At 38.5% G+C, this 19,203-nt stretch overlaps 1 protein-coding gene across 14 annotated transcripts in view; it reads left to right on the top strand.

Moving 5' to 3' along the window:
* Window positions 1-19,203, top strand: part of NRG3 (neuregulin 3) — a 1,011,269-nt gene that overhangs the window by 887,213 nt on the left and 104,853 nt on the right. For 7 of the 14 annotated variants that reach the window (XM_023648898.2, XM_070265699.1, XM_070265743.1 and 4 more), the window contains exon 4: window positions 16,822-16,848. The exons of 1 other annotated variant lie outside the window; for it this stretch is intronic. In XM_023648898.2, the coding sequence (XP_023504666.2) occupies window positions 16,822-16,848 (27 nt within the window). The remainder of the gene's footprint in view (window positions 1-16,821; window positions 16,849-19,203) is intronic. 6 more of the 14 variants (XM_070265759.1, XM_070265717.1, XM_070265752.1 and 3 more) reach the window with 1 other exon arrangement.

The raw sequence follows: 19,203 nt of genomic DNA, 5'->3' as shown, positions 1-19,203 counted from the left end.
ATGTTAAAAATCCAAATAAATATCTGATGGAAGAAGGACAGAAATTGGAGGGAAATGGATAAACTGGGAAGAAGAAGAAGCAAGAGATGAATAATGAAATGTAAAATTTGTCTCAGATCTTTGCAAGACGCAAGAGAAAAGTTGACATGGAGGAGTGCAAACAGTTTAGCAAAGGGAAAAAAGAAATGCTTGAAATGAGAAAGATACAACACAGTAGATGTTCTGTTTTACCCACAAAAAGTACTGAGACGTAATATTAATGCAGCCTAACCTTTAGGCTACCATGAACACATGCACACATACATACACACGCTGGGGATTTAATAGATCTGACACTTAACGTGCATAAGAATAACCCTGGGAGTTTATTGAAAATACAGCTCATGGAATTTGCATTTTTAGCTCACATTTTGGCTGATTCTAATACAGATGTTCAATAGTCCACAGTTGAGAAGTACTTTCTCGTTGTTCTATACTTCATCATTATTCCTAGAGAGATGAATTTCTTCCTCACATTTTCATCTTGGTTCCGGGGTGGGTTTATAGATTCAGAACAACTTAGAGAATTGAAAATCACCTTTTTCATTATGCAGCAGAATCCACTAAGATCTGAAGGAGAGCTCTGTAGTGAGTAGAACATTCATGAGACTTTTTTTAACCAATGGATTGTGGCTACAAGAGAAGAAAGAGATAGCAGGCAAGCTTGACACAAGAGTCAGAAGAAAAGAGACTTCAAGCATCCCTGAAAGAGAAGATAATACAGCCGACAATGTTAAGAAAATATTCACTTTCAACCTTCTGAAATTTGGGGAATTATAACAGCAATGATCTGCTGCCTTCCAATGATCTATGAAAATACATTTGTATGGAAGAAACAGAGCTCATTTTAAGGGACTCCTGAAAGGTGATTATTCTTCAATAAAAGTAAAATTGGAAGAGCTATTTAATGTTAATTCATGAAGGACTGCTAAAAGTTAAAAGGCAGAAATTCTCTACTTGAAAAAGCAGACCGACCCACAGGAATTGAAGATCATAAGAATAATGTCAAGATGGTATGTGTCTCTGTGTGTGTGTACAAATATATACACACACAATATACAAATGATAAAGCAATAAATAATTGTAAGAAGAATTGCATAAAATAGAGATGTAACAGCTTATAAATCCTTAGTTTCTAGAAAAGAAATGTCCATTTATAAACAACATAAATCTAAAGTTATCATTAAATGAATTCTTCAGTAGTTTGTTTTTGGGGTCTATGGTTCAAATACAACTAAACAGAACATAATAAATGCGTGCTCACTCTGTATGAAAAACCATGCTTATGCTTTTGCTGATTAAGATTATGTTCAGCAGCAAGGAGCAGAGCACCCAATTAGACAATGATTCTGTGAATTAGGGGTTTTATTTGTCTGAAGTGATGACAAGTGCAGAGGTGTAGAGAGTCTCGGGCTGTACAGCGCTGCAAACTGTCATCAGAGATTCAGATCCTTAAATTACTGTCCTCAGTCATTTTAGCATGTGGCTTCCATCTTCCCTTCTGACGCCTCATAACTGGAGAATGGCTGTACATCCACTCCAGGCTGAGCGAAAGAGGAGGGCACCTAGCAAATGGTTAAATCTTTTATCAAAAGTTCAATTAAATCTGTTCCCTTACAAAGAGCTTTGTTGAAACCCCGCCTTAGAAATTTTCTGTTCCCAGGGATAAAACAGAACTGTGTCATATAGCCACCCTAAATAATGCAAGGAAGGCTGAAAAATGGAGTATTTTAGCTGGGTACAATGACATTTTGAAAAGATTGTGGTAGAGAGAAGAATAGATATCAAGTAGACAAATAGCAATGGCTACAAAATTAGATATATTATCTAATTTAAGCCTTTCATAAATTGTATGCATTTTATTTCTTACGTAGATGAGGACATTAAGACACAGAAAGGTTAAGTAACTTGCCTAAGGTCACACATGGTTATCAAAAGGCAAAATCAGGAATTAAAGCCCGTATAATCAAATGCTAATATCTTTTTCCACCATACCACATTCCTCTAGTACCGCCAAGCAATATATTCCTTAGAAAGTCAATTTCAGAAAATGTGTGAATCGTTAGTCAGCCATGTGTTTCAATGCCTTTTGATGGTGGAGACTGAATTTCTTCAGCCTAGACTGAAAACATTTTTAGGGTCATGTCTTCAACACTTTTGTATCCCCAGTGCTTAGTCCAAGGTTTGATTAGTAAAAACCCAGAGATGCTGGATAAATCTGGATTTAGAGGCTAGATTTTGAGCTCACAGAATTCAGGGGAGAGGGGAGAGGGTCTAGGAAGCCACACAAGCCTTCACAGAACATGTTATAGAGTACACATTGAACAAATATTTGCTAAAGGTTCAAATAAATAATTAAAATTTGATGTTTATATGTATATAAAAGATATATATGTATAAAGAAAGAAGAATAGCAGTAAACAGAGCAGTGCTTATTAAAGCTGTGAGTTCATTTGATAAAAAAGGTCACACAAAATTGGAAAAATACGAATGGATAAATTGGCTCTTGAGCTGGTTTCACTGTGATGAATGTCATTCATTCACTCAACAAATGCTTGTTGAGCACCTGCCTTGTACCAGCCATTGTTGTAGATGTCTTAGATACAATTAATAAAACAATAAACAGATTGTTATGGGTGGAATTGTGTCCCCAAGATTCATATGTTGAAGTCTTAACCCCTAGACCCTAAAATATGAACTCATTTGGAGGCAGAGTCTTTACAGAAGTAATTAGGTTAAAATGAAGTCATTAGAGTGGGTCCGAATACAATATAATTAATGTCCTTATAAAAAGGGGAAATTTGGACACAGACACGCACAGACAGAGAGAACACCATATAAAGACGAAAGCAGAGATCTGGGTGGTACATCCACAAGTCAAAGAATGCCAGAGATTGCCAGCAAACCACCAGAAGCCAGCAGGGAGGCGTGGAACAGATTCTCATTCACAGCCGTCAGAGGGAACCAACCCCACTGACACCTTGATCTTGAACTTCTAGCCTCGGGAACGGGGAGACAATAAATTTCTGTTACTTAAGCCACCTAGATTGTGGCAATTTGTTATGACAGCCCTAGCAAACTGATGCACAGTGAAGCCTCTCCTTCAAGGAACTATATTCTAGCCTGGAGCAAGGAGGAGAATATGAAATTACCAAAGAGATGGCAATAAATTCTAAGGGGTAAAGAAGAGTAGGGTTAGGGAGATGAGAAGTGCTGTTTTATATAATATGATGGCTGATAAAATGCCATTAGAAGTGAAAGGAGATATGGAATTGAATCGTGTTGCTATTCAGAGGAAGAGCCTTAAGAGCAGAGGGAGCAACCAGTCCAGGGCTCCAGGGAAGAAGGCTCCTGGGTTAGAAGAGCTGCCAGGAGTCAGAGTGGTTGGAGGGAGTAAGGGAGAGGGAGAATGGAGGAGTCTGGTTACAGAGTTAATGGAGGCCCACAGTGTAGATTTCCATTTTAGATTTTGATGTTGAGTTTGGCTTCTATTCTGAGCGACATGGAAAGCCACAGGAGGGATTTTTCAGCAAAGAACTAATGTGATCTGACTTAAGTTTTAAAAGGATTTCTCTGGCTGCTGTGTAGAAGAGACTGTAGGTGGGGGCAAAGTTGGAAGCAGAGAAATTAGGGAGGAGGCTAGTGCAGTAAAACCTTCCAGGTGTGAGATGCAGCTGGCATGAGCCACAGTGATGATGGGGGACATGATGAGATAGGTAATTGAAGGGTCAGATGAAGCATCGCGAGTTCAAGGGAAAGCTTGACAGAGAAATGGAGACCAGTTCTCTGGAGGATGCTGCAAGAAGTTTCCACTTAGGAGAAGTGGTTAAGAGGGCAGGGAGAGGATGGGGGCATTGGATGTCAGTACTGGAAGAAAGAAATGAAGTTGGTATAGAGGAGAGTTTGACTTGGTGGGGTCACACAGCCAGCCAGAGCAACTGGGTCATGAGCCATCACACAGTTCACTCCTTTCGCTCATATCTTTGAGTGACATGTCTGGACCCTAGTGAGTGTTGTCACAATGTGGTCCCTGCAACGAGCAAATGAATTTCATTTCCTCTAGAGAAGGTTCGATTTGAACAAGGGGAAAAATGTCATTATTTAAATCTCCTACAGCTATGAACCCTTTATCTAGGATTTACCATCTGTCTATTAACATGAAGAAAGAGAAAATTACTTAAAACAAAAATTCAAGCTGATTTGACACCGACTAAACAAAATTGTTTGGTTTAATAATATCAAATGCTCAGAGCGAGAAGGATTCGATAGTAAGTGCTGAACAGCTTGAAATCCCACAAAATTTGTTGAAAATTTCTTTGCACCTAGCTGCTTACATATTTTGTTTAGTTACCATAGAAATTACCTTATTTTATATCTCAATTTTTTCAAGAGCAGGAAATGCAAATTTGAAGACAGAAAATTTTTTAAATAAAGTCAAATTTAAGGATAACATGGCAATATTGAGATCCGTGTAATTTGTATCTAATTTTGCAATATAATAAGTTAATTAATCAGCATCTTAATTTTTTAGTAGTTACAAATCTCAGTCTATGAGATATGGATTAGATGTATATAAAAGACCATTTGTGTAGTAGGTTCATAGATAAGTACTTGAAACCTGGGTTTGAATCTCAGCGCTGTTAGACACAAGTAGAGGAGTCTAGTTAAACCTCTGTGTGCATTGGCTTCATCTCGAAATGTGAATAAAAATAGCAGCTACTTCATAAAATTGCTGTAGGTTTTAAATGAATTAAGACATGTAAAGCACATAAAGCAATGGATGCTTAGATTAAGCCCTTGAAAAATTTAAGCTGTCTTATCTTTATTATTTGAATTTCCTTATTTTCCATGTCAAGTTCTATTTCATGGGGTGAGATAAGAGTGTAATCACAGTTCATCATTGACTCTCGTTCCCTGAGGTTTGCATCAAAGTTCTGGAAAGAGGCATGGCCGGTGCCACACCCAGGCCTTGGTGCAGTTGGAGGAGGTAGAGGGTGTAGGTTGGGCAAATTCTCTATGCCCTTGCCTGTACATGCTGGCATCTGCTGAGATGTCCTAATTAATTATTATCATATTTTCAGTCCACAGAGGTCATTGCTGCATCCTGTGGTCTTCCCAACCTCATAGCTCATTTGTGTCCTGGCTGTCAGGTGCATGGGGAGTAAATTGCTCTGCATAGCTGCTTCCCACCCTGGCACCTCTGAGGCCCATCTCTCAGGACCCCATAGACATTCCACCCTTCAGTGTAAAGCTGAGGTTGGGAGAGTGGTGGGCTTGGATTGCTCTGTGGTCTTGCTGCCTCCAGGGCCCATGCTTAGCAAGCTCAAGGCAGCCTTGTTTGGGAACCTATTTCCCTTCTTCTAATTGGAGCAATGGGTACGGTAAGAAACGCATGGTTTGGCAGACATTTCTGAATATCACCTCCTAGACATTTTGGCTTTCCTCCATTTCTTCTCTTCACCTAGAAAATCTTTAACACAGTAATCTGTAGAGGGAGTCTGGCTCATTGTCTAGAGCATCAAATCTACTATTTTATATTTCGATTCCTTCCGGGCTGAGCATTTTGCAACTCACCCAAAGTTTACTTTTTCCTTTTTGTTACGAAGACCTCCCTTCCCTTGACACAATGGAGGAAGGAACGCAGCATAGAAGAAATTACCAATAGCAGCGATCACATTGAGTAAAGCTTCAAAAATCCATGCAGCTGTTTACTTTTTCTTTATTTACTCAGACGCTCTCTCTGTGCCAGGAAGTGTCCTGGCATCTATAATATAAAGACAGACTGAGCATAGTCTTTTTATTAAGTTGCTTATTGTCACTTGGGGGAAGATGGGCAAGTAAACAAATAAATACAATATTTAGAGTGGAGTGTGCTGAAACTTAGAGTACCTAAATACAAAGATAAATATACATAAATAAATATAAATAAAGATAAATGTAAAGTGCATAAATAAAAAGATTCCATGAAAGATTGTGTTGGAGACATTATATGGACAAAGATATGCTTCCCCAAGCTGGTTTTATTTGAAGTGAGTCATTATAAATAAACAAAGTTCACCAGACTGTACAGGAGCAGGGTGAGGCACTGGAATGGGAGAGGGAATGCGGAGATGGGCTGGAGAAGAAGGCTGGGGTTGGATGATTAAGGTCTGAATTAAAGGGCATCCTAAGCAAGATGGAAAGTTTTCTGTGGATGACAGCGGCATAATTTAGTGAAATGAGATGCTTCCCGTCTTGAGCAAATTAGTCCCCTCTCTGAATCTCAGTTTTCTCATCTGTAAAATACTATCCGTAGAAAGGATGTTATGAGGGTGAGTGAGGTAGGTGTCATATAGACTCTCAAGTATATAATTTGTGGATGCTAGTTTCAAGGCATAATGTTGTAGATCCTATTTGTTTGGCTGGTCGGTGTCCAAGTGATGCAAAATTAGAGTTTTCTAAATCATCCATACTCAGCTTCTGACATCTGCACACCATTTTGAAAAGATCATCTCACTAATAGGATGCCCAGCAGAGTGATTATGTACATTCAGATATCTAGAAAGCACATATAAAAAGTTATCAAGATTATAGAAAGTGAGAGGATGAGGGTAAGTACCTGGATTCGACTGAGTTCCCAGCTAATTATGGGCAAAATTAGATGCTGGTTTCTTCCATTATTTTAATAAAGGGGCTTCCCTTGGCTTTTCTAGACTACTAAGAATAATCCAGCTGCTCTGGGGGAATCCATTATTAGGAGAAGGCTCTGCCAGTTTAATTTCCATTTCTTTATTTCTATTAAATAAAGGAAGCTTACATTAGTCCTTATGTTATTAACTACTTAATGGATTTAGGAAGCAGGTAGCAAAAGAAGAATCATTCTCTGCATTTAAATGAGACAGCGCTCTCAGCTGATTATGCATTTAGGGAAAAAAGGTTCATTCTATTGCTACATTTTAAGTCTGCAAAAGTAATAAATTCATCCATCAGTGAGCCCAAGTGTGTCGTCTGTTGTGCTCATTATCAAGTATTCCCAGGTGTGCGGGGGTTTATAGGTATACATTGATGTGAGTTTTAAACTTAGTAACAGAAATACCCAGCAGAAGGATCATAAGCTATGAAACTATTCCCACACCAGTGCTTTTTGTAAAAAAAATAACAACTTATAGCATTAAATATTAAATTAAGTTCTTCCCCAATATTGGTCTGTGTTATCTTGTCAGAATGAAGCAATAGAACATAGTTAACATCAGAAACCACAGGAATGCCACATTTCATTCCCAGTTGCCTGACTTTATGTATCATTTGAAGAGCACATACCAGATATTAAGCACCATGATTGTGTGTATTTAAATAAATAAATCGATTGATTGATTCAGACATTCATTATCCACCCATTTGTGAATTCATCCAGCAAAAATCCTTTGAGCAGTTCATAACCTGCTAGATAGGGCATCTGGTCTGGAAGGAGGTGAGATTACCAGACAAACGACCACAAGACAGAATCGAAAGAACAGAGTGTTACTGGAAAGGATACCTCTCCGGGAATTGTTTGAGTCTGGAAAGATGAGCAAGAGAAGGCAGCTCTTCCAAAGAAGACTTAAGCTCTAAAACCCATGCTATGTCGTGGCAACCTTCATGCATTCCTCAGATGATGCTCAGCTTGTGTATGGAAAAGAGGCAGCGGGTCACCCCAGGAGTGGAGACCGTGATTACTGTGGGTGCCTGTGGATAAAAGCCTGTGCAGGCTTGGCTTTTCTCAGCAACCCTAGTGGCTATCAATGCTTCTTTTTGTTGTTTTTTTCAAAAGACATTAAAATAAGAACTTCTTATATGAGTAGTCACCAGTGTGAAGGTCTCCGTTGACTGAGGCGGTAGAACGGGAAAAGAAAAGACTTTACCTTTTTCTTTTTTTTCACTCTCCCCTGCAGATTACTCACAATTCAATGAGGAATAGATGACGTAACTCCAAATATAGAGTCTGTGTGTGTGTGTGTGTGTTTTAATGGAAACCTATTGGAAATGCCCATAAAATCTGGAATGCTTAGGTGGCAAATATAGCCTAAGAAAGCTATATTATAGTTTATGAACATGATTTACTTTTTAAAAAATCTCACAACAATATACCTTCAATGAGAATGAAAATTGATCAGATTATGAAAAAAGATTCAATAAAGGTTTACTTGCCATCTACTATTTGAAAGGCACTAGGCGAAGTGAAAAAAGGGCTGAGAGAAGATCCCAGTTCACCTAATTAATTATGATATTGATACACCCCTACTAATTATAATTCAAGGCATCATAACCTTACTTCTAAATACAGACCCCATGATCATTCCTAGAAAAACAGAGCAGGCGATGTTATTTCAGGCATTCAGAGATGGCTTCAAGAGGAGTTGGGCCTTGAAAAATAGAATGAGTTGTAGGAGGAAGACTTGGGAATCCATCAGGAAAAATGTTCAAGGCTGGTGGAATGGCTGGAATAAAAACATTGTGTGAATATGGGGCCTATTTGGGGAAGTGCTGGCAGAGCAGAATGCTTAGACAGTTAGGGGAAAAGGGTGACTTTTTTTCCCCGTTTTTAAGTGATTTCCTACAGGAAAACTTTAAATAACCAGCTACCTTCTCCATTTGAAGAACTATTTGTAATACAATAATTTTTGCCATACAAGTGAACAGCTTTGCATAAAACAAAATATAGCAAACTAAACCAGACATTGATGATGGACAAGCCTGCCATTCAGAAGCCATAATTGCCTGCCACTAAATATGAGCCCAACCTAAAGAGTAGTTACCAAGAGGAAAAGCAATGTCAGGTCTGTCTTGTCTGGTCCCACACCATTTCTTGATGGTGTCAGATGTCACTGAGGAATAATGCCAACACACAGGCCTGTTTTTGGCCTTTGCCCTGAAACGGTTACCACAGCCTATAATAAATTGCACTTTCTCAGCTGCTACCCCTTTTCCTGGATCCTAACCTAAAAGTACCTCTTCCTGGTAATGACCTTAACTTGCCTTCTTAGAATGAATTCTCCTTGCTGCTTTCTTGGCAAGGATTTTTTCTTTGTTTTCCTTCATCATGAATGAGACTTTTTCCCAGCTGCATGACATCACTGCATTTGGATGCTCCAGATACATACCTTGGGCGGTTGGTCTAAGACCAAGACTCTTCCACCTCACAGAGGTCCCTTGGGTAATCTTTCTCTTTGGTCCCTCTGTCTTTGGAAGATGGGAAGCAGAAGATCCCTTTTCTGGGATCTCCAAGTTACCAAAGCTGCCGTCTCTGTTGGGAGGTGAGAGTTAATTGTCTTTATACTTTGTTTAACAGAGTGTAGCTCAAAACAATGCTTCTTAAAATGTGTCCATAATTTTCTGAATTAGTATTTATTGTGAAGATATTGCAATTTTGAATTGGGGAGTATCATTAAAAGCATAATATTAAAACAATTTGTTAACAAAGGCTTTAATTAATTAGAGTGGCAACTACAAAGGCATAATGCTGACTGCCATGTACAACTTTCTTTCCTTTCTTTTATTTTTTTCTCCTTTTTGAGTTGACTTTCCCTCATTTGATTATAATCTTTGTATCGGATAACCATAATCTCTTCTGTATGTCTTCATTGATACTAAAATGGATTGAAGTTGAAAAATTAGAATTATTAAAAGTGCACACAACAGCTATTTCAAGGATTGCTTTACTGATTTGAAATTATTAAGAGGTAATCCTTAAATAGAATATAAAATAATATTTTAATTACCATGCGAAATTTAATATTTTTCCTGTTCAAGTGAATCCTAAATTACATTTAATAATCATGTGACAAAGATATCCATATGTTAGATCTTTTCAGGTAATAATCTGGTGATTTTGGGACTCCAAAATTGTAGACTCATTAGGTGGTAGATTTGATTTGGGGGAGTTTTCTGGAAACCTTTGTGGATATTATTTTCAAAAGAGATACCACCAGAGGTGTCATGTACCTTGGAATCTCTAAAAGCTCTAAGGTGACAGAAAGAAAGCTGGATACGCTGTGAAGGAATACAAATGCCACGTGTGATGGGCAGAGGGCTGGCCCAGATGGCATTTCATTCATTTGTTCAATAAATATTTATTGAGCATCTATAAAATGTCAGATGCTATGATAGGCTGGAGTGATAAATTAGTGAGCAAAAGAAACAGCTGCCCTTCACTCCAGGAATTTAAGCTACTTTTCTACCTTAAGAATCTAGGAATCTATAAATATGACTTTAGTTTTTCACAGAGGCTGGTTTGCTTCGGCTGTCAAATGGGGCTCAGTAGCATCACTTCACAAGCTAATTTTTTAAATTATGTGAAAGAAGGTTTGTAGAAGCGCCCAGAGAGAAAATAAGAGAATCTGAGAAAGTCAATAAAATATGAGAAGATGCTGGGGAAATTATCATGAGTTTTAGGAGCATGTAGCCCGAGTGATTCACGTATACAAATTTATTATCATTAATTATATAACCAAAAAAGCAATACATTCTTTTTTGAGTGAAGAATTCTTCTACACAATGGTAATTCTTATTCAATTCTTCAATCAATAAATGTGAACATGGAATCAGAGTTAAGTCTAATGCTCCAAGATGCTTTCACTGGAAAATTCTGCAGGTATGCTATTTAGGCAAGATTCATGTTTGAGTAGCAGCCTAAGCTAATGGCCACTCATAGAAATCAGGTGTAACCCAGTTTGGATATTTCATTTTATGGAACAGAATGTGCATCTTGAGTTTCCACTGCAAAAACACGTGTACAGTCTCCATGGCTGCCTGCTTCTCCTGCTTTGATGCAGATGAACATTCTTACTTAGAGGATGAGAAGAAAATGTAAAATTGAGCTATCTCTGTTCAACAGGATTCAGTAATAGAGCTTTTGAGAAGGAAAATAGAGAGGCCATGTTTCATACCAAGGCCCATGGAAAGGAGAACAGCGCTATGTGCTTCTCTGGAAGAGTGGTTTTGCTTTTCCGTGATCGATGACCTGTCTGGTGTGAGGTGGCCACAGTAATAATGTCAGGGCTTGCTCTCAACAGTGGAAAAAAGTTTCAGTCAGATGTGATGGGGGAGAGAGGGGACTGGGTGTGTAGAGCTGAAACAGCCACAGAGAGTCCTCTGATGTAGGCACATCATGCAGGGTCATTTGTGTTAAACTGACTCTAAATTTGTTTTACACATACAGAGGAAAGACTAGAAAAAACTAGAACAAAAACCTAACAGGATTTAGTTTTAGGAGGTACAAAGAGAGGTATCAATTTCTTTTTATAAGTATGATTTTTCACTTTCCAAGTTTTATTCATGAACATATATAAATTTTAAAATCAAATATAAATGTGCTGATAAAAATAAAATTGTATGTTTAAGGAGGTAGCATAATTTAGTGATTAGACTCTGACCTGCATTCATATCCTAACTCTTCCACTGAGTAGCTGGCAAAGGATAATATGATCATGTCGCTCTCCTTTTAGGACATTGTAGAATTGAACACAGTACCTAGAAGGAACTTTCCTGCCTCATCCTCCAGGAGTGTGCCCACACCCTTGCCAGCTCTCCTTCTCTCCCTGTTATAGGACCTAAGGCCTGATGTACTACTCTGCTCCCAGTTGCCACATTCTCTTAGTGACTGCTAGTGTCACTTCCCCATACTGACACAGTTATATGCTCTGGTAGCCTGTGCTGAACCCCAGCCCTCAAGCCTTTGACCCCTTAAACTTTTTGAAAGATATGTGTTCTCTGGCTCCATGTGTTGCTTCTAGACAGAAGTTTCCCTTGGTAATAAGAGCAAAATCCACCCTCAGCCCTTGCTCTTCTCCTAATGAGAAACCTTAGAGTCTTTCCCAGCCTTTCCTACTTTGCCTGCTTTGTTCTAATAAACTGCGACATGGATAACTATGACCTGACCTATGACATCCCATTGCCTTGTCCATGATCTTATCTGGGAGCAAGCAGAATACATGGACCCACCGTTGAAGCATGATACAATTACATCTCTTCACAGTGATTCTAGAAACTCCTAGAGAATGATAATCTCAGGTGTTAAGGGTTAGCAAACATTCAAAACCCAGCCTACCATCTTCATAAATCCAATTTGGTCTTCTCAGTGGAGATGGACCTCCTCTTCCTAAAGTGTCACCAGTGGAAAGTCATATGACAAGGAGCTATGGGAAGAATGTATAGAGTGACAGATTTCAGTTCAGTTTTTAAGATAACCCATTTATAACTGACCCACTTTAGAGTAGAGTGGCTGGTTTCCTCCACACGTATATGGCATGTGTTTCCCAGAGTGGGTACCATAGGTCACTAGTTCCACAATGTGCTTCATGACGGGTGGTCGTTCAGGTCAAGTTGGGAAATACTGCTGACTGAACACTGCCAGGAGAGTCTCGGCTCATGTATGGTGGCCTTTAGGGATTCTTGCCATGGGGAAGCCTGCTGAACCTTAAGCCAGTGTTTCTAACTGTTAAAAACACCCAATCATATTTCCATGTAAACTGTTTTTCCACATCCCATGGAACAAGGGTTTAAGTGATCACATTTGGGAACATTCTATGATAGAATTGCCTTGTTGGTTATTTTTGACACAGGGATGATTCTGAAGCCCACACTCACGTTGCGTTGTCCCAAAGCTGCATGACAGTGAGTTCCTCATCACAGGGTGCATAACAGCCTGCCTCATCTCACCCTGAGGTTAGAACCAAGTCAAGGATTGCTCTTGCTTGTGCTTGCTCACCCTGCTCGCACTGAGGGAACTGTTGGTAGCCTGTCTGTCTGACAACATAGAAACAAGAATCTTTGAATTGCTCACACACGGAAGCATGGACACTTTGGAAACGCAGCCCTTGAATTTCTAGGCGTTTTCGGCTTGTTGGAATTTTAAGGTTGTCTCTCCAGTTGCCTACTTAGCCCTCAAATCTTAAGAATGTTTCAGGTTTGCAACAGAGCTGCTGGCATTTGTTAACCATATTGCCAATTTTAAGATTATTTGGTTCAATATTGGACTCATATTCAGAAACAACCCTTTATAGATTCCTTGCTGTACGTACAAGCAAATAACTTCCGGTAGGCCAGCCTCGCCATGAAGAAATCTCCCTACTAAGCGATGAAGAAGTATTAATGATTTGCCAGTTGGGTCCTTAGAGAGATGGGATTCCCATCTGCCTAGCTTGTATCCGGCACTTCATTAATAAACTAGAGGTGAGCAGGTCGGCAAGTGGTGCTTCCACAGCGCCTGAGGATACTCGAGAACAATTTGTTCTCTTAAGTGGATTAAGTAACTCCTCCCCAGACATTTTATTACCTGATAATTTTGTGAAAATTAGCTTTTCTTAATGGGGAGGGCATATGTAAACTGAATGTAACTGGAGGCTGAGTTGAGCCACTTAGACTCAGCTGTGTTTCCAGTGCTTGCCAGCAATGTGTTCTTGGGGAAGTCTATTCACCCCTCCAGGCCTCTGTTCTTCATCTGTCAAGTGAGGATAATGACAACCTTCTAAGTTCCCGCGAGATCATGCTTACAGGAGTTCCTGGCACATAGCAAGTGCCCAGGGAATGTTAGCCACTGTATATAATCATAAGGTGCGAAATGTTCCAAAAGAACTGCAGTTTTTACAGATAAAAGTTAGTCACACTGTTAAAGAGATGGAAATTATACATTCTAATACACACCATAAGGAAAATCCAACTGGTTTTGCCCCAGAATGTGCCTCCTCTTCCACCCCAGTATCCGTGCTGTTCTTGGCACATAGTTTGTTGAGTGAATGAATAAATGAATGATTAATTGATTAATTCTCACCACATTCCTCTTGATGTTTTCACGCAAGTCTCAATATCCCCAGGAAGGCTGTTTGCTTTAAGAAATAGTCAATGAAGGGTTAGGAGAGATATTGCGGTTTGCATACTGTGTATGACTTAGTTAACTAAATTAATTGCTTTTCTATCGTGCCATTCATGGATTGTCATTGATCTTTTTGTGTGAAACAAATCCTATCAATATCTTTAGACCTGCAATAATGATCACAGGGTTTAGTATTTTAATAAAAGAAAGGAAATATGTGTGTGTGTGCACATGAGAGAGAGATTCTAAATAATCTAACTTTTTATTTTTACTTTTCAGTGGTGTCAGTTTTCATGAATGCCATTATTAAAGTTAATAATTTCCCTATAAATGCCACCCTCCTTGATAGTATTTCTGAGAATTACAACTCTACTAATTAGATGTAACTTTTCTGGTATGTTCAGGTAAGACCGACCAAGTTCCTTTTCTTGAAGATTTCTACTTAGAGTTTTCAACGTTTGAATAATTTTCAGATTCTGATTTCTGTCTCTTCTCCTGGTCATGAATTCATTGTAGTTTAAAGTATTCAAATTGACCTCAAATTTATCAAATATGCCACTCACTTCTTAGCACAATCTTCAGACTCGCACGGCCTGATTCTCTATCTTCCTGATCGCTTATAGAGGGGGAGCCACCATTCTCTGTGGGGAGAATGAAGTATGATCATTGGTTATACAGCAAAACAGATGTCAGTCAGCCTTACATTTCGGAGCCATCTCAGCTCCACCAGAGAGTTCTTGTTCAACGAAACTGGGGCTAATGGCTTTCCAGCTGCCCAGTCATATCACTTAACATCTGTGGTCCACTATTTGAGGTGCTCTGTTCCCATGTTTCAATGCACATTCTTCTCTTGATTTCCTCCTTGAGCCTTCTGGTCTGGCTGTATGGGAAAGATTTTTATTCCCAATCTTTTCTTTTCTTTTCTTTAGTCTTCTAATAGGTAACCTCACTCAAATCCTTGTTTTCACATACCACAATGCCGGTCTCTCCCTGGTGTCCTAAGTGTATGCAACCGTGAAGCTTCGAGAACTCACATGTGGTCTTGCCAACTTTTCTATATTCTCCATTCTTTCACACAGCACATTCTCTCCCTCCCAGGAGCAAGCTTCTGGGTCCTTGACCTCTCCATCCAATGCACAGTTTTCTGGTTTTCCATTATAGCACCGTTACATAGAGTTACCAGAGCTCTTTCTCTGTGGTCTCCCACTGATTTCTGAATTACATGGAACAAAAACCCTGTCTTTTCATGAAAGCGTGCTAGATATCTATCAGAGTGTATATTAGGCAGTCAAAAATGCCATGTAAAGAAAGGAATGTGTCTACTTTTTAAAAACATTGTTAACATCTTTCTTTAAAGGACACATTTCTCAATTAAAATAGGTCTTAATCACTTAAAAATGCACTACTTATAGTCAAATTCATAGAGACAGAAAGTAGATCAGAGGTTATCAGGTGCTGGGGTGCTTGGGAAAATGGGGAATTATTGGTTACTGGATATGGTTTCCCTTTGGGGTGATGGAAATTTTGGGAAATATAGTGGTGATGGTTGTACAGCATTGCAAATGTAATTAATGCCACTGAATTGTACACTTAAAAATAGTTAAAAGGACAAATTTTATGGTATATATATTTTACCACAATAAAATTTAAAAATGAATTATTTACAAATAGGAAAGGCACTGAAATATTCAAGATAACTAAAGGCATATCTTCTAAGAAGAAAAGCTTCATTGCTAATAGAGAAATAGTCAAAGCAAATTCAGCAATCAGTCTTGGAAACAAATACAATTGTAACAATACTTTTTTTTCATTTATTCTCATTTAAGAAACATATTACTACCACAGAAATCATCATTAAATAGTGCAATGGATTTTAAAAGTGGATGAGTGAGTAACTAAGTGATTAAAAGAAAACAGCATTTAGGGGGCTGGCCCGGTGGTGCAGCCGTTAAGTGTGCATGTTCCGTGTCGGCAGCACAGGGTTCACTGGTTTGGATCCCGGGTACAGACATGGCACTGCTTGACAAACCACACTGTGGTAGGCATCCCACATATAAAGTAGAGGGAGATGAGCATGGATGTTAGCTCAGGGCCAGTCTTCCTCAGCAAAAAGAGGAGGATTGGCAGCGGATGTTAGCTCAGGGCTAGTCTTCCTCAAAAAAAAGAAAGAAAGAAAATAGCATTAAATAAATGAAACTCTAAGGTTGAATGCCTGGGCACAGCTAGGCCCAGTTTTTCACTCTACTGATCACAGACAGACATTAGCGGCTCAGAACAGTCGACGGTCTCAATGCACGTGGAACCGACATGGACACTTCTGTCATTTGTTTTTGGTAGGAAGCACTGTCAAGTTTAACAGTCATAGGACTTAAGGGTTGGATAGACTGGTTTTGTGCCCTGGATCGACCTCATCTTTTGGGGCCTATGTAAGATTTTTAATCTTACTGAAGCATGGTTTTCTCATCTAACAAATAAAAGGAAAAGAATCCAACATAATTGCTTTTTTGTCAAGGTGAAGAACACCTGGTTAAGACCTGTCATGCAGAAGTTCTTTTCTTACTTATTCTTAACATGAGGTCCGGATAAGTTTATGTTGAACAAGTAGTTATGCTACATAAATTATCCTGAGTTCTGAAAATAACTTTAGCTTCAGATATGCTTTATGTAAACAGCTTTTTCTCCCTTTTTTGGCTAAATTTATACTTAGCATACTTGGCAATCAATGCAATATTATTCTATCTAAAGTTCCAGGCTTTTGGCAAATACCCATCAGTGTTCTGAGCACCCCTAATTGCTGGCAGTCTGTAAATTATTTTTCTCAACCAAACATGGTGGTTAAAATTGAGACCCATATTTGAAAGGTCTGTCTTATAAGCATTGATTTCCATGTGGAATTTTTTCTAATCTTTTTCTCTTTTTCTGTTTCCCTTCCTTACATGCTGACTTCGGTGTAGCAGACCACTTGGGGATTGAATTCATGGGTAAGACTAAACAATTTCCTCCATAAATATCCAGAAAAGGCTAAGTTGGATAATGTGGATCGTGTTCTCCTTCCCCATCTGACTCGAGTTGAAATGTCTCATTATCAGACGCGATTAGTGATAAAAATGTTTTTGTCGATTTTTCACCAAGTCATGGCTCACAAAGAAAGACTTTACTTGCTGGGAAGGCAATTTAACATTAAGTGCAACTCTGGAATCATGCAGAAGTTGGTTTTGGCTCCTGGCTTTGGTTGTTTGCTCTGTCAATTTTCTTATCTGGAAAATAGGGATAGTAATAGTTCCTGTTTTGCTGCTTATATAAATTGCTTAGCAAATTGTCTACAAGATGGCAACCACTCAAGTAATGATAGAAAAGTGGTGATGGTTAAAAAATGCCCATTTTTGTTATTTTCTGCTCTAATTCCTTTTGCATGATGACTACTTTGGATACATTTTGGTGTCAAACTTAATTTGGAGTGTGGACTGTATAAACATTTCCAGTTACAAAACTAAAATATTTCTTTTGAACATATTTACAGTGAATGGAATGCTTTTAAAAGCGTTAGAATATCTTCCATTGGAATTATTTTCTATATTCATAGATAATTAATTAGGAATTGGACATACTTTTCTGACACAATATTATAAGTAAAGTAAAAAAAAAAGCGTCCCCTAAGGTTGATATACATCATGAGGCTAAAATGGAAAGATGTTCAGGAGTTAAAGTTAGGGAAATTGAAAAGACCTAAATTTGAATCCAAATTCATAATTCTTTGCTTGTTCGGCTTTTGTTGAACTTCAGATTTTTCTCTTATATGATATAGATATGAATACTTGCTTCATACATGCGTATGTTTACTATAATCCTTATAAATTTACTTGTATTGATTTATCCATTCACCCATTCACTGAACAAAAATTTATCAAGTGCTCGTAATAAACAAAGAAAAAATGCAAAATGCTGGAGATAAAATAATGATAAAAAAATAGACCAAAAAACCATAGTTTGATGGAGCTTATAGTCTAGTAAACTTACAGATGATGATCAGGTAGTAAAACTAATAAGTACAAAATTGCAAGTTTTCTGAGACCTATTCGAGGCACAATGATATTAGCTTGCACTGGTGTGATAGTGGAAGACATCAGAAAACAATCATAGATATTCAGGACATGATTTCAGCAAGTATTTGAGAGGAATTGATGCTGAAGGTTAGAAAAGGGAGATTATCAAGAATGACTACAGGGTTTATAGTCTACATATTTAGATAGAAGGTGAGACCCTTTGCTTAAAAAGAATACTGGAAGACGAACCGATTTAGGAGATGTTTGTTAGCTTAGCTTTGGAAATGTTGAGTTCCAGGTGCCTTTGTTATATCTGAGAGAAGATGTTAAGTTTGTCGTTGTAGGCTGAAAGTTTTGAGAGTTAATTAGAGATTAGTGATTGTATATTTATGGTGGAATTGATCTTCATTGTTGTGTGATATTATTCACTATTGCCCTATTATCTGGGTGTTAGATCATAGAAAAAGCAGACAGCTCAATTCCTGTGGGTTTTGGGTTTTGCTAGACAGATGTGATGAAAACTCACAAACGCAAAGAAATTCAGGATAATATTCAAATGAAACATCATGAAACATAAGGTAGATGTAGAAGGAAGCGAAGAAAGAATGGCTATCTGAATGGAATCTGTGAGTAGTCATCACGGGCGTACTCAGACAAGTTGTTGGCGTGGAGAGGAAGTTGTAGTTATATGGGCCAGGAATTATAGAGAACTATGGACATGGTCATGCAGTCAAGCATAAATGGTTTGTCGAGAGGGACACATGGTTGGTCCTTTCCTCACTTACTGATGATGGTGGGGATTAGCAGCATGGACGTCTGAGCATCAACAGTCATTTTGAGGATAATGGGTACTGGGCCTAGTTGATAGAGAAGTTTGTCCCAATGGACTGCAGTGATTTCAAGCTTTGAGAACATAGGCTCCAGAAGTCATGTAGTAGAATGACTTCAGATACAGGAAACACCACATAGCTGGTGGGTGAGGCTGGGGTAGCCTCAAACCCCACAAGTAGTGTGGCCATGGTTACAGTCAACAGAAATTGCTACACCAATGCTAATTATTCCTATTAAAAGAAATGACCAGTCACCATTCTATTGGGCTTTCCCTGAGCACCTCCAGTGACACCGGTACCTTATAGGATAACAATTTGCTATGGAACCAGGATATGTATCAAGAGGTCTCCCTAAATCTGTTAAAACATTTAAAATAATTTAGTTACTAGTAGGTGAAAAATAATATGTTATTATGTAGTTCATCTTCATGAATCTCAAGACTAAGGTTACGGTGTATCCTGC

Source organism: Equus caballus, chromosome 1 (genome assembly GCF_041296265.1).
Source record: "Equus caballus isolate H_3958 breed thoroughbred chromosome 1, TB-T2T, whole genome shotgun sequence".
NCBI classification, from domain to species: domain Eukaryota; kingdom Metazoa; phylum Chordata; class Mammalia; order Perissodactyla; family Equidae; genus Equus; species Equus caballus.
Note: the sequence above shows the minus strand (reverse complement) of the source record. Positions and strands in the feature narration are given on the sequence as shown.